General features: G+C 41.5%; 1 protein-coding gene across 3 annotated transcripts in view; it reads left to right on the forward strand.

Moving 5' to 3' along the window:
• The window catches only part of sfmbt2 (Scm like with four mbt domains 2), a 428,667-nt gene that overhangs the window by 101,805 nt on the left and 305,825 nt on the right, over positions 1-21,037 (forward strand). For all 3 annotated transcript variants that reach the window (XM_039761324.1, XM_039761326.1, XM_039761325.1), the window contains exons 3-4: positions 7,714-7,808; positions 15,345-15,585. In XM_039761324.1, coding sequence (XP_039617258.1) covers positions 7,714-7,808; positions 15,345-15,585 — 336 coding nt within the window. The remainder of the gene's footprint in view (positions 1-7,713; positions 7,809-15,344; positions 15,586-21,037) is intronic.

Consider the following 21,037-nt stretch of genomic DNA (forward strand, 5'->3'; position numbering starts at 1 on the left):
TCTATCTATCTATCTATCTATCTATCTATCTATCTATCTATCTATCTATCTATCTATCTATCTATCTATCTATCTATACACATTTATGTTTTTTTTATTTTAGAGACATTTTAATCACATATGCTCAAAGTGACGGTAATTTAAAGAGTAATGTAATAAAGGATGTGCTGTCCAAATTAACCCAACAGGTACATTCACCACCCCAGGGTAATAGTTGTACATTTACTTCATTTCAAAATATTCAAACCACCATTTTTGAACTCTCTCTTTTATCAAATTCTTAAATTACTATCTCTTGTGCAAACATGTCCACTTGTTCTCAGCTCTGAGCTTGCAGTGCATCTGGAAAGTATTCACAGCGCATCACTTTTTCCATATTTTGTTATATTACAGCCTTATTCCAAAATGGATTAAATTAATTTTTTTCCTCAGAATTCTACACACAACACCCCATAATGACAACGTGAAAAAAGTTTACTTGAGAGTTTTGCAAATTTATTAAACATAAAAAAATTGAGAAAGCACATGTACATAAGTATTCACAGCCTTTGCCATGAAGCTCAAAATTGAGCTCAGGTGCATCCTGTTTCCCCTGATCATCCTTGAGATGTTTCTGCAGCTTAATTGGAGTCCACCTGTGGTAAATTCAGTTGATTGGACATGGTTTGGAAAGGCACACACCTGTCTATATAAGGTCCCACAGTTGACAGTTCATGTCAGAGCACAAACCAAGCATGAAGTCAAAGGAATTGTCTGTACACCTCCGAGACAGGATTGTCTCGAGGCACAAATCTGGGGAAGGTTACAGAACAATTTCTGCTGCTTTGAAGGTCCCAGTGAGCACAGGGGCATCCATCATCTGTAAGTGGAAGAAGTTTGAAACCACCAGATGTCTTCTTAGAGCAGGCCGGCCATCTAAAGTGAGCATTCGGGGGAGAAGGGCCTTAGTCAGGGAGGTGACCAAGAACACGATGATCACTCTGTCAGAGCTCCAGAGGTCCTCTGTGGAGAGAGGAGAACCTTCCAGAAGGACAACCATCTCTGCAGCAATCTACCAATCAGGCCTGTATGGTAGAGTGGCCAGACGGAAGCCACTCCTTAGTAAAAGGCAAATGGCAGTCTGCCTGGAGTTTGCCAAAAGGCACCTTAAGGACTGTCAGACCATGAGAAACAAAATTCGCTGGTCTGATGAGACAAAGGTTGAACTCTTTGGTGTGAATGGCAGGCGTCATGTTTGGCCATTTGGCCACAGCCAAGATATCAAAGGAGTGGCTTCAGGACAACTCTGTGAATGTCCTTAAGTGGCCCAGCCAGAGCCCAGACTTGAATCCGATTGAACATCTCTGCAAAGATCTAAAAATGGCTGTGCACCGATGCTTCCCATCCAACCAGATGGAGCTTGAGAGGTGCTGCAAAGAGGAATTGGCGAAACTGGCCAAGGATAGGTGTGCCAAGCTTGTGGCATCATATTCAAAAATACTTCAGGCTGTAATTGCTGCCAAAGGTACATCAACAAAGTATTGACCAAAGGCTGTGAATACTTATGTACATGTGATTTCTCAGTTTTTTTATTTTTAATAAATTTGCAAAAACCTCAAGTAAACGTTTTTCATGTTGTCATTATGGGGTGTTGTGTGTAGAATTCTGAGGAAAAAAATGAATTTAATCCATTTTGGAAAAGGCTGTAACATAACAAAATGTGGAAAAAGTGAATACTTTCCGGATGCACTGTATATTGTTATGCCATTTATGTATTGAGATCATGGAAGAAAGTACAAGGCTACAGTCCTCTGAAAAGTGCTGTTTTCTTATAACTGAGTACAAATACACCCTGGTCCTCCAACTGAATTCACTATGCTCTTATATTGTCCTGTTGGGTTTTGAGATGAATCCTCCACTGAATGTCTCTTTAACACCAATGTAAATAGCACTCACTAATGGACTGCTTATAAAGGCCAGGAGGCATGATGGGCCTAAAGTCATTTAGCAGGTTGCATTTGAAATCTTGGACAGTAAACTGCACCATTGATGTCTGTTACTTTCATATTTATGCTTTAAAGTGTGCTTTCTTGCCAGAGGCTTGGCTACCTGAAACTTCATAAAATATATTTATAGTTTAAAACTTTTTATTTCTAAATGTTTTTTACTTGAGTTTTTACTTTGTTGTATTATGTAGTACAATGAGTAGCTCCACATTTCCTCTCATGTTCTGTTTGGTCTTCGGCAGCTTCCTGTAACTTTATGTGGTGAGGTCTTTGTGTCTGGGTGTTGTTTGTGACTAATGTAAAAAAGGTTTATATTGTAGTTACATTTCAGTTTTTTGTAGTGATGTGTCTGAATAATAGGAATAGTAGTGCTAAAGCACAATGAGTTGAAGTAGAGCAAAGTTAGGCAAGACCTGGAAAAACAGCAAACATAAAAGATTAAAACCTGGAGATAGATGAATTATACTGATAATCTCCAGGATTAAAAAAACTAATCTGTTTATAGCACTACTTAAAAATGACAAACCATTCTCAAACAACTCTTAATATGCAGCCTAAGGCCATTCTTCCAGTTGGGGCTCTAGCTTGACTTTGTGCACTTTGCTTTTTGCTTCCTGCTGCTGTGGTCGCATAATGCGTAGTTCTATAAAATAACTGCTGAAGAAACAAAATATGAGAACAGCATTTGAGAGAAAAAGTGACATAATGAGTAAACATGCACTGTTCTTTAAGTTGCCATTTACTTGCAAATGAACTCAGTAATGACATTTTTAGTGCTCCAGGTTTTGGTGTTCATTTGTAATGATGTGACTTATACTTACGAGAAGCCTCAATGTGCTGTGAATAAAATTACTTTTTAGAAAGTGCTCTGATTCAGTGGCTACCAATTCTATAAGTCAAATGCAAAATGTTATTAATCATTTTCTTCTTATTCTTAGTTTCATTTGTAAGAGGGTGGACAGGGAGACACCTTTAACTACTGTGTGCACCTGGAGTACAAATAAAAAGTTATAAAATATGCTTTATTTCTAATGCTCCTTTTTAGCATTTCTTTTTGGGAAATGACTTTTGATGGATGGGGAGTCATTTCATGTACAAGATTCAACCAAAAAATTAAGTTGACCAATGCAAGATTGAAGTATGTTGCTCTACGGGTATAGAAGTGTTTGCCAGCTTTTTGTTAATTTAAGTATGTTGAATAAATGACTTTGTGAGTGAGACACACCGTGTCTCAAAAATAAATAGCAAAGAAGTCTGCAAAGAGTGTAGAGGTTTACAATACTAGGGTCTTTGTTAATTGCTGGGATGATCTTTTGTGGACAGGAAATACACAATATGGGATGGTTGCTTTGCCAGAGGTATTCATTATCAAAACCTTAATCCAGTCTGGGGTCACCGGGTACAGTAGCCTATTCCAACAACATTAAGCACAAGGCTGGATCAGTCTGATGATGGAGCATGTTCTGCCTATAGTGTAGACTGTTTGAATTGTGTTTTGATTATTTTAATTTCCATAGCGTGTATTATTGATTGTATATTTATTGTTGCGAAATCCTATGAGGGTGATATAGCATGGCTATTACAGCAGTTAGAAAATGTTACAGTGTTGTGAAGATTTCCTAGTGAAGTAAGAAAATTAACCTCATGATTTTTTTTCATATTCCTGTTATACTGTGATACATCTCGATAAAAGTAATACTGATAGCTTAGATATTTTTTCTGGGTCTCCTCTATCTAAACTCAGCCTTATTTCTCTTTCTATTAAACAAGTAGACAACATTTAATTATGTGCAAAATAATCAAAAATCTGATCATGAATGTACACAAAGAAAGACAAATGATACATAGCATTTCAGAACTGTTAAATAAAACTGAATACCATTGTGACCTTTAAAAATGTATATATGAGAAATTGCATTATGTTTATGGAGGGTTTTGAAAAAGGTCTTGGTTAACAAATTCTCGTTCCTCAACAATGCTCTGGATAAAAGTGCTTCCAGCAACCTTTGGGGAAAGCATGTCTTCATTTCATTGGTACATTAATCTATGATGGGGCGATTTTTCCAAGGAGCACTGGTGTCCTCTACAAGTTGTGTTTCATGAGCTAAATTTATTAGTGTTTCATTTATCCATGTGGCCTAGATATTTTTTGAAGTGTCCAAACTGCTTTCCAGTATATCAACATTTAGTATGTGTGGCCATACTTCTACAATTGGTTATTCTCTGCATAGCAAAGTCCTATTCTTGTGAACAGAAAGGCACTAAAAATAAAAGGAATGATAGTAAAAAGACATTTTGCATAGTCATACTGCTCATTTTTATATTTTACTCTTTTATGAGCTTGCTAAAAACAAATTTCATTTTCAAACAAAAGAGAAGATTGGCATCCACCACCTTTTGTGCAGTATGTGTATGTCTCTGTGTTTATAAACCAAGTGCATTGTCATGACTAAGCCAAGATACTCCCTTTCATTTGGTCTTATTTAGTATTTTGGATGGCTGTATTAAATTAGATTCAACTTTATTGTCATTGAACACATTACAAGTACCATGAAAACAAAAGGCAGTTTTGCATCTAACAAGCAGTAGAAATAGATTGTACAGACAAGAGTAAGTCAAGAGCATATATACAAAAAGGTTAGTGCGGATTAAAATGCAGAATGGACAGTGTTTACAGAAAGTACAATATGAGTAGAATGGAATAAGTACAGTAAAGTATTACAACAGTTTAAATAATAGAAACAGTGACACACAGACACTTGTATAGGTACGAGTACAGCAGAGCCCTTATAGTCCTGTGGCAGTAGTAGTCCAAGACAGGGTATCCCAGCAGGTTAAATAGGCCTAGGGTGGTAGGAGGAGTCCACGATGATTCTATGTGCCCTTCACAGGCATTGTTTGCACTGTGGGTCCTTAATAGCAGGTAACGAGCCACCAGTGTTGTGCTGGGCAGTTTTCACTACCTACTACAGAGACTTCTGGTCTGACACCATGCAGATACCATACTATTGTTCTTAGTGCCATCGATGGTGCAGTTTTAGAAGTTCACTAGATTCTGATGAGACAGTTGGACTCAGAAAGTAAAGACACTTGCTTCATGTATTAATTAGTTCCACAAAGGGTGACCCCCTGTAGCTCATTTTTTACAGCCAAACACATCCAAGGATTTGCACAAAATATGTGTGTGTGTGTGTGTGTGTGTGTGTGTGTGTGTGTGTTTGGACATAGTCTGTTTAACATTTTTCCTGTGGAAGATCCATCCATCCATCCATCCTCTTCCACTTATCTGAGATCGGGTTGCGGGGGCAGCAGCTTGAGCAAAGATGTCCAGACTTCCCTCTCCTCTGCCACTTTTTCTAGCCCTTCCAGGGGAATCCCGAGGTGTTCCCAGGCCAGCCGGGAGACATAGTCCCTCCAGTGTGTCCTGGGTCTTCTCCCAGGCCTCCTCCCGGTTGGACGTGCCCAGAACACCTCACCAGGGAGGCGTCCAGGAGGCATCCTGATCAGATGCCCGAGGCACCACATCTGACTCCTCTTGATGCAGAGGAGCAGTGGCTCTACTCTGAACCCCTCCCTCCCAGATGACTGAGCTTCTCACCTTATCTTTAAGGGAAAGCCCAGACACCCTGCAGAGGAAACTCATTTCAGCCGCTTGTATTCGCAATCTCACTCTTTCGGTCACTACCCATAGCTCATGACCATAGATGAGGGTAGGAACATAGATCGACTGGTAAATTGAGAGCCTTGCCTTACGGCTCACCCCTTTTTTCACCACGACAGACCAATGCAGAGCCTGCATCACTGCGGACGCTTCACCGATCCGCCTGTCGATCTCATGCTCCATTCTTCCCTCACTCATGAACAAGACCCGAGATACTTGAACAAGACCCCAAGATACTTGAACTCCTCCACTTGGGGCAGGATCTCATCACCAACCCTGAGAGGGCACTCCACCCTTTTTCGGCTGAGGACCATGGTCTCGGATTTGGAGGTGCAGATTCCCATCCCAGCTGCTTCACACTCAGCTGCGAACCGATCCAGAGAGAGATGAAGATCACGGCCTGATGAAGCAAACAGGACAACATCATCTGCAAAAAGCAGTGACCCAATCCTGAGTCCACCAAACTGGATCCCCTCAACACCCTGGCTGCACCTAGAAATTCTGTCCATAAAAGTTATGAACAGAATCGGTGACAAAGGGCAGCCCTGGCGGAGTCCATCTCTCACTGGAAACGGGTTCGACTTACTGCCGGCAATGCGGACCAAGCTATGACACCTGTTGTACAGAGACCGAACAGCCCTTATCAGGGGGTCTGGTACCCCACTACTCCCAGAGAACCCCCCACAGGATTCCCAGAGGGACACGGTCGAACGCCTTTTCCAAGTCAACAAAACACATATAGACTGGTTGTGCAAACTCCCATGCACCCTCCAGGACCCTTTTAAGGGTGTAGAGCTGGTCCACTGTTCCACGACCAGGACGAAAACCACACTGTTCCTCCAGAATCTGAGGTTTGACTATCCGACGGGCCCTCCTCTCCTGGACCCCTGAATAGACTTTTCCAGGGAGGCTGAGGAGTGTGATCCCTCTGTAGTTGGAACACACCCTCCAGTCCCACTTCTTAAAGAGGGGGACCACCACCCCGGTCTGCCAATCCAGAGGCACAGTACCCGATGTTCACGTGATGTTGCGGAGGCGTGTCAACCAAGACAGTCCTACAACATCCAGAGCCTTGAGGAACTCCAGGCGTATCTCATCCACCCCCGGGGCCCTGCCATCAAGGAGTTTTTTGACCACCTCGGTGACCTCAGTCCCAGAGATGGGGGAGCCCACCTCCGAGTCCCCAGGCTCTGCTTCCTCATTGGAAGGCATGTTAGTGGGATTGAGGAGGTCTTCGAAGTACTCCCCCCACTGACCCACAACGTCCCGAGTCGAGGTCAGCAGTGCAGCATCCCCACCATATACAGTGTTGACACTGCACTGCTTCCCCCTCCTGAAATGCCGGATGGTGGACCAGAGACGCCGGATGGTGGACCAGAATCCCACAGGCTCGGCCACCAGGCGTTCGCCATCAAGCCCCACCTCCAGGCCTGGCTCCAGATGGGTGCCCCCGGTGACGTGCGTCTGGGCGAGGAAAAACGCCATCCAAAATTTTTATTCTTCATAGGAGGTTTGATGAACTGCTCTTTGTCTCATCCCTCACCTAGGACCAGTTTGCCTTGGGTGACCCTACCAGGGGCATAAAGCCCCGGACAACAGAGCTCCTAGGATCATTGGGACATGCAAACCCCTCCACCATGATAAGGTGGCGGTTCGAGGAGGGGAAGATAAAGGTCATAAATGACAAAAAGACATTTTTTGGATAAACATAAATATCAGAAATATATAATAGTTAGAAAAGTGTTTTTAGGTTAGTTGTCAATTCAAAGTTGTCCTTATATGAATGAGTTTGGGTAGGTGTAAGAGAGATGGACTGGTGCCCAGTCAGTTATTGTTTTTTGCTGGGATAGCCCCCTAACTGGGCCAAGCTGGTTTAATCATATGCACAGTAAATGGACAGATGGACATATACAGTTTTAACATTTTTTTTTAAAAATCTGAAGACCAGTGTGTGCCAAGGCTATTTTTTCTGCAGATCCTTGCAATGTAGACTAATAACTATGAAAGTGGTGTTTATCTTATTTTAAATGCAGCAGTTATTTAACATTTTATCTTTGTGTTTCACAGAGGGAGATTCCGGGGATGAAGACATGGATTTTAATTGGGATGAATATTTAGAAGGAGCAGGTGCCAGCGCAGCACCACATACTTCATTTAAACATGTAAGTAATGAACCTCCTTTTATTGATTACAGTTTCACTGCCTGAGAGTAAATATTAATACAACAACAAGCAGACTGAACCCAGGTGAGTTTGCCTGTTAAGTTGTAGCTTTACTATCTGTTGCACATCTCTGCTGCTTATATTTACTTGTATAAAGCAATTAACGTTTTCTTCAAATGACTACAAGTGCTACAGTTGGTTTCAAGGCCATCTGACATTGCTGTATTAGAATGCTATTTTTGAACTCTTAACACACCTCTGAGTCAACACAAATACGTCTTCTTAGGTAACAGACATATAATTGGCAATAGCAGTAGGACTGCTGCATGAAACTTTATGAATGATGTATGTTTTACTTTTGGAATCACTTTCATTGAGGTTACTAGGAAATAAAATGACCTATTTAAGATGGTTTACTTGATATTTTGATGTTCTAGACTAAATGTTTTTAGTTATATTATTTTATTTTCTTGTAAAAAATTTTTAAAGAACACTGAAGAAAGAATCCCTGAACCCTACGAAAAAAGTCGTAATGCCGGGCCACCTTAAATTCCCCTGCACCTCTTCATCAGCGTCTTTGTTTTGCACATGTGTCAATTAGCACAAGCAGCAAGCAGCCTGCTATCCCATTCCCCCATCAATGTAGCTGCAGTTCTCCCAGCGCAAGTTTCTTTATCTGGGTGTGAGGTGTCTGGAGTTGTATAGGGTAAATACCGTTATTTGGAATGCATACATTTCATGTGTGTTCCATGTCTACAATGATCTGAGTAAATGTAGGATGACAGGAAACACGAGGCAAGAAATGCTGAGCACATAGCAAAACAGAAACTTTTTTCATGTTCTTCTAATAATTCGCAAAATGCTGACGTGAAATGTATAATGTGTGAGGGCTGAAGTCCAAATATCAAATAAACACTTTTAAAAATGGCATAACAAAACAAGTGTGCTTTTATTCAAGAATTTAACCAAAACAAAATAAATGATTCAATTTACATGCTGCTCTCAATGAATAAAAACCAAAGCTCAAATATCAATTAACAGAAAGTTGACTTGTCTGGTGTAAATGTATATGGGTTGTGGGTTCAAGCCTGGGCTCTTCTTGGTTTGAGTAGTGAGCTGCTATTGTTATTATTACTATAATATAATAAAAGTATACATTTGATTTGAGTCTGTAACATACATGGTAAATTTTTGCTACATGTAAAAGTGAGCTTTTTTTTATTCAGCTTTATTCTCTCAGTCAAGTTCACATAGTACAACAAACTTGCCTCTCCCACTCTGAGTTGATGCTGTTTATCTCCATTCTTTTCACATGAGCAGCGATGACCACAGTTAGTGCTGTGGTTGATGCCTGGTCAGAATTATTTGTTGTACTGGTAATCAAAGATACGACACCCCGTGACTGCTATCAGACTGTCATGCGGCATTTGCGCTATGACAACAAAGACACCCGTACAGAACGTGTGAAAAACGACAGATTTGCTGTGATCTTGGACATCTGGCAACTTTTTGTTGAACTGTATTTTGAGTTACAACCCAGGGCAACATGTTACTTACTGTTGATGAGCAACTGTTTCCAATCAAGGTCTGTTGTCCTTTCTTGCAATACATCTCAACCAAGCCTGACAAATTTGACATTAAGTTTTTGGCAGTCAAATCACATGTGTAATGCCACTCCTTATTTAGAAAAAGATCCCAGTCATCCCACGGGACAAAGACTTTCCGAGACTGTGGTCATAAAGCTTATGGAACCATTTCTGGACAAAGGCAGATTCGTAACAACAGACAACTTCTTCACATCGCTTTCACGGAACTTTCACCTGTAGCTAAAGACACTTCAGTATGCGAGAAATTCTCCACGCTAGTGTTTAGATCTGGCAGTACCATGCACAATAATGTGGAGATTGGGCAAGATCAGAAAAAAACATGTTCAAATGACAAGTCATGTTCAAATAAGATAGCGTTTTCAAATAGTGATGTTTTCATGTATGAAGTTGTGTGTACATGTGCGAGGGAGGCAGAGACAGATTTGATGTCATTCAGCTGGTTACTGGAATGTAAAATAAACACTTTCGCAAAGGTATAATGAAACAAGTGTGCTTTTATCTATATATATAAAAGTCAATGTGTGTATGTATGTTCCAGCATCACGTCCGAACAGCTGGAGCGATTTTCATGAAACTTGGTACACAAGTTCCTCATTGGTTGACTAAAAATACTGTAGGGTGAAATCATCCTCAACCCACCCCCTTCTGGGTAGTGTGGGGGGTGACCTTGCGGTCTTGTATGCATGTTATCATCCAGTTGACACTAAAAAAAACCACCAGAGGGCGAACTGGAGGCGACTGCCAGCATTCTTTATGTTTGAGCACCACCGCGTCCCTGTTGCTTTTGAAATTAAATAGAGTTATATGCGTGGAAGTGTGTGTCTGTCTGCCCAGAAGTGAGATGTAGAGTTTGGGTTGAGGTCACCAGCTCCAAGGATACGCAAGCAAGGCCAGTACACCGGCAAATGGAAACCTCCTAAGAAAGACAGTTGCTTAGCTGCTAATATACAAACGATGTGAGCACTTCGGCAACATGAATCCTTCGAGCAGAGCGATGCCCAGATTATTTCTGACGATTTAAATACTTTCTAGGATCCTGTGCTTTTAACAGCACAGGCTTACACAGTTAGTATATACCAGGCGACTGCCAGCATTTTTTATTTTTGAGCAGCACCGTGCCCCTGTTGCTTTTCAAATTAAATAGAGTTGGCCAGTTCTGAGCGTCAACTAGATGATAACATACTGTACATACAGGACCGCAAGACAGGGACATTAGTGTGTCTTTGTTTCTTTATTTATTTTTAACATCGTGTTTTTTTAATAATGTTTTTCTCAAACAACTAAAAAAAAATTGCGGTTGAACTGGAGGTGACTGCCACCATTCCTTATGTTTAAGCACCACTGCGCCCCTGTTGCTTTTCAAATTAAATACGGTTTGCCGGTTCCCAGCGTCAACTGGATGATAACATACATACAACACTGCAAGACTAGCTATTAGTGAGTCTTTATCCATCCATCCATTATCCAACCCGCTATATCCTGACTACAGGGTCATGGGGGTATGCTGGAGCCAATCCCAGCCAACACAGGGCGCAAGGCAGGAAACAAACCCTGGGCAGGGTGCCAACCCACCGCAGAAAACCCACGCAGACACAGGTAGAACACGCAAATGCCACGGAGGGACAACCCGGGAAGCCAAACCAGGTTTATTGTTTAATTTATTTTTATTTTTAAAGTTGTGTTTTTTTAATCATGTTTTTCTCAAACAATTAAAAAAAAACTTTATTTTCCTCCTGGGCAACGCTGGGTATTTCAGCTAGTTCAAGAATAAAACTGAATAACAAAAGATTCAATTGACAACAAGATACCAAGAAGACATGATTCACCAGCGTTTGTGTGTCCCTTTAGCGATATCTTTTACAGGTAGCAAAAATGGGTATTACAGACTCGAATCAAATGTATGTTTTTATTATATTGTAGTAATAATAATAATAGCAGCTCACTACTCAAAAATGAGAAGAGCCCAGGTTTGAACCCACAACCTTTTGCTTACGTGGCAGCAGCTTTTACCTCTACACCAGCCGCGTCAACTTTCTGTCAATTGATATTTGAGCTTCGGTTTTTATTCATTGATAGCAACATGTAAATTGAATAATTTCATTTTCTTTGGTTATATTCTTGAATAAAAGTGCACTTGTTTTGTTACACATTTTTTAAAAGTGTATATTTGATATTTGGACTTCAGACCTCACACATTATACATTTCATGTCAGCATTTTGCCAATTATTAGTAGAGCATGAAAAAGGTTTCTGTTTTAGCTATGTGTCTGACATTTCTTGCTTTGCATTTCCTGCCATCCTACATTTACACAGACTGTTGTAGACATGAAACACACATGAAATGTATGTGTTCAAAATAACAGTACATTATTTACCCTATACAATTCAATGCACCTCATACCCAGAAAATCAGACTTGAGCTGGGAGAACTTTGCAGCTGAGTTCAGCTGAGTCGGTGGGGTATGGGACAGCAGGCTGCTTGCTGCTTATGCTGATCAACACATTTGTAAATCAAAGATGCTGATGAAGAGGTGCGAGGGAATTTAAGGTGGCTTGGCATTACGGTTTTTTAGTAGGCTTCATGGATTTTAGTTTTAAATAAAATACTACTTTCGGTAAAATTTCATATCGGCTTTCTTTTTATCATTATTATCTATACAAAATATGAATCATCTATCTGTAATTATAACCATAATTTACTTGAAAATTCACGAAAGTATTCAGTTAACGCACCACTTCCGGTTGCTGGAAGTAGCCTAAAATTTGATAGGATTTCTTATTTTTGATATAAACCAGGTGTACAAAATCTTAAACATTTTTGACTTATGTTTACACACAGACAGGTATAATTTCAAAAATGGTATCTTTGGACTCAGGAAGGTCTAAAACGTTAAGATTCATCAAAATGTTGAGGCTGAATTTTTTTCACAATTCCTATACTTGCTTATATACATATTATAGAGAAAGTAATTGAAAGGGATAATCAGTGGATACAGAAATTATTAACAGCACGCAAGATGCAATATTTTCCTTCTAGAATTTCAAGCACAAATTTGCATGTACAGTTTTAGAAACTAGTTTTTCTAAGTGGTCTGAAATGTGACTTTGGCTGCATGTAAAATGTGAGAAATTAATTAAAGTAAGAGGTATTTTGGAAACTTATCTATATATATAATTCACTAAGGCAAGACACTCATGGAAAGCACGCCGGAAGGAGTGTGGATTCACTAAGCCGCTGACAAGTAAGACGCCCATGGCACACGCAGTAAGGAGCCACACCCACCAACTCTAAGACTGTTGGATACGACGACAACTCGCAGAACCACGCCCACGCTCACCAACTTGGATGCGATGACACAGGAAAACCGGCGTCATTTATGTTAGTCTGTCGTAGAGTCCACATGCAACTCTGAGCCACGTTGACTGTTCATAGAGGCATGTTTCTCGTGGAAGTGAATTGCTATATGCAGCGTGTAAAACAGTTTGCGAGGGGTATCCCATGGGATCCTTAAAACAATCCTTTAAAACTGAGGTTAAAACACAATGAAGGACGCAGTCTTTAAAAATCAATAAGCCCTGTGCCTCTGTTTCATTACCGTCTCACCTGCTTCACCAATGCAGGCCCTGCAACAGTCGAGACGCTCTCTCAGCAGCTGACCTTCTCTGTGCCTGACGTGTTCAAACAGAGGCAGCGCAAGAGAAAGCCACGCACACACACAGGTAGCGCCAAAGACAGACAGAGTCACACACACAGGCAGCTGGTGGGCGGCGCTCCGTGAGTTTCTCTTGCGAGCGGGCACATGACCAGGCGGTGTGTATGCTTCGAGAACGAGAGTGGACGCGGCTTGTGACCTGGCACATGACCAGGCAGTGTGTATGCTTCGAGTGCGAGGGTGGACGCGACAGGACCATCTATGAAAAATCATGTCGCGGATGTGAATCGCTGTATGCAGTATGTTAAACAGTTTGTTTGTCGCAGATGTGAATCGCTGTATGCGGCGTGTAGAACAGTTTGCGAGGGGTGTCCCTGTGTCTTTCCAGAAGTGTTCAACCATCAATAAATAATTATGCAGCATTTGTTATGCCACAGGTTCACTATTGTGTTGTATTTTGCTCTCTCCAGAGTTCCATCTTTTCATTCACTTACTGTTGTATTCTCACACCAACCCGTTTTAGACAACCGTGTCTTTCCAGAAGTGTTTAGCATTCAATAAATAATTATGCATGAGATTGAGCGTGTGTCTACCCGGCGCAGAGAGGCGTGGGTAAGCCGTTGAACCCCATTCGGGCTGCAAACCGTGGAATTCCCACTAGGTATGACTCATACTCTCTCGCTAATTACGTCCCTACCCTTTGTACACTCCCCCCTCCAACCTCGCTACTACCGTGGTTGGGTGTCTTGGTGGATTATATATAGAAAAGCAGCCTAAACCGCACAGAGCAATGAAAAGTCTACGTGAGTCACAGGTGCATCTGGACTGTGCAGAGACGACAACGACTCAAGTGATGAGTTGGAGGTGGGCATATGAGCAGGCAGTGCATACTGAACAAGAGATCAGCAGACTAGCATGACGGAGGGAGCGGAATAGACGTCCTTCTCCTCTCCTCCCATTCCACCCTCCGCACCTGAGCTCTGTCCAGCTCCATCCCTCTGTCTGGCAGGAGAAGGCGCGATGCCGGTCCGCCAGTTTTCAGTCATAGACGATTGTGTGTTGGTTCGTTCCATGCATTGTTACGATGTTGCTTTTCTTTCTGATTTATTATATTACCGATTTTTCAAATGTTAATTTTCTCCCTGTACTTAAAAATCATTAAAAAACTGGCCTGATTATGCGGCGTATGGTACGCCACGGGTTGGCTATTTTACGATATTCTGTAATGTAGTTTGAGAGGGTACCATCCTTTTAATTGGTGTTGCCCAGACATGGCCATAGGTCTGTTGGTCTAGAGAGGATGACCCATAATACTGGTAACTGGAGAACATGTTTATATGCTTCTGTGGTTAGGCAGGGGCTGCCAGGGAGATATACTCTGTCATTGCAAATGGTACCTCATAAATAATTAGCTAGATAAACTTTAGAGTTAGAACGGCCCTGAAGGACTAGTTGTAGGGCATGCAGCACTTGCAGGCTCAAAAGTAGCAGCACCTGAGACAGGTGAGGCTTTACTCCCTAACACAGAGACCTGACATTCCCAAAGCTTTTTTAAAAGTCTGGCAAAGATCCTCCCAGAGCAGGCTATGGCAGTGGAGTGCAATGGCTTTAAGCCAGACCCCAGAAGTGACTCCAGGGATAGCCTAATGTGGGGTTTAAATGCTGCCCTTTGCCAACCTATCATTTGAGTCTAGACCTGGCAAGTGAGTTGGAATGAGGCCTCACTGACAAGGATGAGAGCCCAGAAAACAGAGAAAAAATTGAAAGAGAAAGAGAGTAGGAATTGGGAAAGTAGCCTGTGTGATGGTGTTTTGAAACAGGTAAGCTGATGAGCCAACATGCTGAACATTCACTAGAAGATCTGTGCAGTCAGACCCAGTGGGGCAGAAAGCCCTTTTGTTGAGCTTGATTGTCTCTTTATTTTACACTTTGGTGCTTCTTTTGTTCAGTCTTTACCATGGCTCTTTAATTAAAAACCTTATTTTGATCATACCTTTAAATTCTTTGGGTACATTTGTTCCAGGCTGGTGCTGTTATTGAGATCAGGCTGCCCATAACACTCTACAAATTCAGAATATCTGGTCAGTATTTTAAAACAGTTTTCTTAGTGAATTATCAAAAAAATGAAGAATTGTATAATTTGTGGAACTTATAGAACATTGTTGTTTAAGAAAAGAAAGAAAGCTACTGCCCCTTAACCACCTGCCTCTTATTTTTTTTTACACGTTGAGTAGTGCCCTGACATATTTTAAAAAGTATTTTTTTTGTTTTCTTAGGTTGAAATAAGTCTTCAGAGCAGTTTCCAACCTGGCATGAAACTGGAGGTGGCCAATAAAAGTAGCCCTGACACCTACTGGGTGGCAACTATCATTACAACATGTGGCCAACTCCTGCTTTTACGCTTCAGTGGCTATGGAGATGATCGCAAAGCTGATTTTTGGTGTGATGTTATGACAGCAGATCTGCACCCTATTGGCTGGTGTACACAGAATAACAAAGTCCTCATGCCACCTGAAGGTAAGGATTATATTATAAAGCTGAATGCAACAAAACGAGACACTGATTGCCAGTTTATCTGAATGTATGCAAGCTAGTGTTTATTATATAGAGCTGAACCTCTTTCAAAATATTTGTTGTAACCACATTGTTTTTTAGAAATTATTTTGCATTCTGTTTTTGATCTGAGATATTTGACAAGTTCACTTAAAAGATTACTTTAGAAATGTGATCAAAATTCCATAATGATGGCTGATTATTATTGTACTGTGCGCTGGCCTTGTTTTTAGCTCAACTGAAGCTTAAACTTTGGCATAAACGATTGTTTAGGAAGAGGTTGTCATTATTATTGTTGTTTATTTTCCATGTAAATTTAATTGTCTGTTTATTCTTGAGTTTTCTTAAAGAGGAGATTGTTTTCCTGATTGTTAATAGTGTAGACTACATGCCGATGATTGTCACTCATGATTTTGGATTCATTTTTAGTGTTTGTTTCTTAAAATGGGTTATTCCCAATTTGCTGTATCTTCCCAAGAGCAAATTTTGCACAAAACCAGGATTTTAAAGCAGTACTTCATCTGTGAGAATTTCTCAGTGTAAAAAGAGGCAGTAAACAGAGAGACAGAGGACTATGTGAATATAAGACTTAATACAGATGTTTTACTTGTGGCTGGGTGCAGAATGACAGGCTGGCAACACTGAAAATTTTGTACTAGGTCAGCCCGTTTAATTCGAAAACAAGTACAAAAAAAATAACTCCTGTATGAAAAAAAAACAGCCTCTTGGGGAATTTATGGACGTGATCGCCCCATTAATGGTGATGGCCTCTTGTTCAATCATTCTTGTGTCTCGTTTCTTGGTCCAACAATCATGTATCCGGCTGAGATACATGATTGATTGTTTGATTCTGTCGACGACCTGACTCCATACGTTACCAAGGCTGCTGTCTGAGGTGTCAGTCTGGAGGAGAAAAGGTAGAGAGGAGTTAGGTGAAAGCATTACTGGAACCTGTATAAGGGTTGCCTTTAAGTCTCAAAATGTGGCTGCTCGCAAACTATGACCATGTCTGGGATCCATAACTCTGGTGATGGAGGCAATGACAGCTTCCAACTCCTTCCTGTGTTGGTGGCTGAGGGTCACCGCAAAGTTTATCTGTCCAGCATCTGTCATAAGTAATAGGACAGAAGTGGCTGCCTCTTTTGCTGGGATCACCATCACCTCATGACTTTTGAAGGTTGACATGATACACTAACTCCCATAGACGTCGGTTAGGTTGATAGACCAGTTAGTGTATGAGCCACTTGTGCTCTTGGACTTCATAGGGCCCCTGCCAGTGGACCAGCATTAGGATGTGGCATTAGCACCATAGCCTTGTCACCTGGAAGTTACTCTTGAAGGCAGGAGCCTCTATTGTAGAGCTGCGCCTGTGCTTGTTGTACACCCTTGAGGTTTTCTTTAATGAAGGGGTGGAGTCTGATGAACCATTCCCTCCAGAATTAGATCAGAAGGCATATGATGTGAAAGGCGTCCATTGGTCCATCAGGACTTCTTTAGGGATGCAGACTCATGAAAAGAACCTCACAAGTTCAGAGGGGTATGGCATAATCCACCAGGACAAGAATATATCTATTCTATTCTTATATATATAATGTATCTATGCCCCTTGGCGGTGGGATCAAGTGGACCAGTGGGCCAATCCACTCAAAGGGAATATGAGTGATTAGAAGAGGGATGGAGGTGCACAGTCCTGCCAAGGTATTTGAGCCAATTGACTCTCAGTGCAGCATCTACAAAAGTGGCACACCTCCTAATGCACACTGAGCTAATAAAATCATGCAGTTATCCACTCCAGGGTCTTCTCTGTGCCTAAGTGTGCTCCCAACAGGTCTGCATGAGCCAGGTCACAGGTCTTGCAGTTTTAAGGCTGTAGAAAGGGGAGTGGGCTGCAGCTCTCCCTCTGGAGATCTGTCATCCAATACAACAGATAAGTTGTCAAGGACGAAGTGAAGCTAGGGGATTGTAGGACTTTCTGTTGGCTACCCGTTTACGGAGACAACTGCTTTCTTACATGCTTCAAAGAGTTATCATTCCACTGCTCACACTTGAAGGATGCTGGCAGTTCCAAAAGCAAAGATGCAGTGAGGCAAGTGGGTCAGGAGCAGCCCCCACATACCCAGTGGGGTCAGGGGTTTGGTATGGGGAGGTTGGAGTTGTGATCTTCACCTGGCTTCAGATCCACTAAGCTGTATTGGGTAGATGCCCCTTTACTGGCGCTTTTGCATGGCTGGGATTTTCCTCAGGTTCGTCACTCTGGGCAAACGTTGCCCCCCTCGTCAGGTTTCCTTTGGGGCCAGTTTCTTCCCAGGATCACCATATATGGTGCTGCAGTATGCCTTGGACCACCAACCAGAAATTGGCGATGGGGTATTTCCAGGACACGCCATGGATGCAGGTCCATTTACCATTGTATAGAAATTTTGCTGCCAGAGTCAGATAGTTCTAAGACCATGTGGCTGTTCGGGCAGACTGTGTCTGAAAAAGAAAGTGAGAGAGCCTTAATCGTGACCATAAAACAGTCCCTTTCTCTCTGAGCTCATCCACGCTCCATTTTTTCGTCCTCTTGGGGGCAGTAGGCTACCGTATGTCCTGGCTCCCCTCCTGCAATAGTAGCATTGGAGCAGCGGGAGTGATCACTCCCTCTTTCTCAGGGATGTCTTTGACTCTCTGGCAGCTTCGGTTCTTTGGCTACATATGGGCTAGGATCAGCAACACTCATGTGGTTGCTCCGTCAAGCTGGTGGCACGATGTCTTTCCACGAGTTCTGCAATCTCCTCCCTGTTTGCTGATTGCTATTATTTCATGTGGAGAATGAGGTGATCCAGGAAATAATGGATAACAAAATCTGTCTCCACCATGTTGCTCTGGGGTGTTTTTCCCACGGCTGCATCAGGACAAGCATTTTGCGGGTCCTTGTCCTCTCCCATGGCAGGCATTGACTGCCTTGTGGCATGCCTCCGCCCCAGTCATCTCTGCATGTTGCAGATGCAGCAGGATTATCTGGCTTGATAGCCTTTGGACCACATCTGCAAGGTTGCCAGGATCTGCCATAACCTTAGCTAATCCTGCCGACTACTCCACCTGTGGTATGGAATGACAGGCTGGCAACATTGAAAAGTTGGAATATCAGCAGGTTATCACATCCAAGGTCAAGGTCGTGAGGAGTGCCTCAGAGGCACATGCGTGACATAATGTTAATTTGCATGAAATAAATATATTGCAGGATGTTCTGAGGGAAAGGCGGATGTTTTGACAAGATGCTTAATTTAAATAGATTTTAAGTTCTATATACAGTATTGCTAGGAAAAATATTTCAGAAAGTGAATTTGGAGGAAAAAATAACATATAAATTGGCACTTGATGTCAAGTGTCAACTGTTTACTATTCACAAGCAAACATTGCGGAAAAATAAATACTAAGGCTAACATAATTTGTTGTTGTTTAGTAGACTGTGTACATGTACATCTTTGGAAGTACTGTGTGCAGTTTTGTCCTCTATAATGTAAGAAGGACAAAAGAGCACTAAGAAAATTACTGTTAGACATTTTCCATGATTGTGATGAGTATGCTAAGAGGAAAGATTGAAGGACTAGACACAGATTAAGAAATTACAGGTGAAAAAAGATGTTTAAAATTACAAGCATCAGCTTTTAGCTGTTAATTGCGAGTATGTCCTTCATCAACAGAAACTGAGCTGTTTAAGAGTAAAACTTGCACCAGTGTTAACAGTCCATCTGTTAAGACAGAGTGGTATATATACAGTACAGAACAAGTTACCTAATAGTGCTGTTGAAGGTAGCACCTTAGAAACCCACAAGTCTGATTTGCATGTGTTAAAATGTTATTTATGAATCCTGATGGGCTAAAAGGCCTATTCTAATTTAAATGTTTATTATGTTCTTTGGGAAACTGTCAGCTTCACTAGGATGTGTCTGAGGAACTAAAGCTTTTTTTGGAAGAAAGTGTCAAAGATGTTTAATGCTTGATTTAGTTAGTAGGAGTTGCATACACAGTAGTTCAACCTGTGGGACATAGCTGATTATCATTCTTCAAAAATTTTCAGCTTTCACTGGTGTATTCAGTGTATGGATTCAATCTCTTTAAAGTCTTCCTGATATTTTTTTTGTTAGTGATTTTGCTGTGAAATGTTGCTTCACTGACACCACATAAATGTAAAGATTCCTTGAAAATGAACTTACAGTACGCTCAGCTGTGCTTTGCCTTGCAGCCATTCTTCCTGAGGCACATGGGGGGTAGATTGCAGGTGTGTCAATCCTGCTGGCTGTCTTTTGGTTTACATTTAATTGAACATAGGTGTGATGTATAACTGCGGTGGGTTGGCACCCTGCCCAGGATTGGTTCCTGCCTTGTGCCCTGTGTTGGCTGGGATTGGCTCCAGCAGACCCCCGTGACCCTGTATTCGGATTCAGCGGGTTAGAAAATGGATGGATGGATGTGATGTATAATGTAGATGAGGATGACGCAAGATAGACAAGAATTTTAGCTCAGTTTAAACTGTACAATTCCATAAATAAAATCATCCGTTCCCACTACCTCAGTGACATCTACACTAATGTTGCTTGTGTCTGACAACACCTATCATGGTAACTAGCCTTTGGCTCCATCTCCCATTTTGAGTTTCTTGTCAACTAATAATCTTATGGGACAACTGAGTTGTGCAGTGTTTGTGCCTATTTAGGCAAGCTGTCTGCCTTTTTATATAGGGCTCCATAAGACCCTTTGATTTTGCTCCTTGTTAGTACTTTTGGTAATCTTACCTCTACTATTCTGCCGCATGCTTCTTCAGCCTGAAGATATCTGAAAGTGTGGTTACCCTCTCCTTCTAAAGTATTTGTAACAGTTTTTGGCTTCTCTGCTTGATTATTTTTTAACCAAGGCTTGTGAGACTATATTAAGTGTACAAGAAATCTTTGTCAATTACCTCCCCATGACGACAATAAAAACCTGAAATGTCAATGTTATAGTATTAACCTATTAGCATAAATTACTTGTTTAACCATTCATTCTCATGTCACATTTTTACTGCAGACACGAGTAATTGACTTTATGTGGAGTATGTATGTAGAACAACAAAGTCACAGCTATAGAAATATAGTGATCCCTCGCTATATCGCACTTCGACTTTCGCGGCTTCACTCCATCGCAGATTTTAAATGTAAGCATATCTAAATATATATCACGGATTTTTCGCTAGTTCGCAGATTTCTGCGGACAATGGGTCTTTTAATTTAAAGTACATGCTTCCTCAGTTTGTTTGCCCAGTTGATTTCATACAAGGGACGCTATTGGCGGATGGCTTAGAAGCTACCCAATCAGAGCATGTATTACTTATTAAATAAAACTCCTCAATGATATATGATGTGCTTCCCGCGCGGTGCTTGATCGTTTGCTTTTC

This window comes from Polypterus senegalus, chromosome 8 (assembly GCF_016835505.1).
Source record: "Polypterus senegalus isolate Bchr_013 chromosome 8, ASM1683550v1, whole genome shotgun sequence".
NCBI classification, from domain to species: Eukaryota; Metazoa; Chordata; class Cladistia; order Polypteriformes; family Polypteridae; genus Polypterus; species Polypterus senegalus.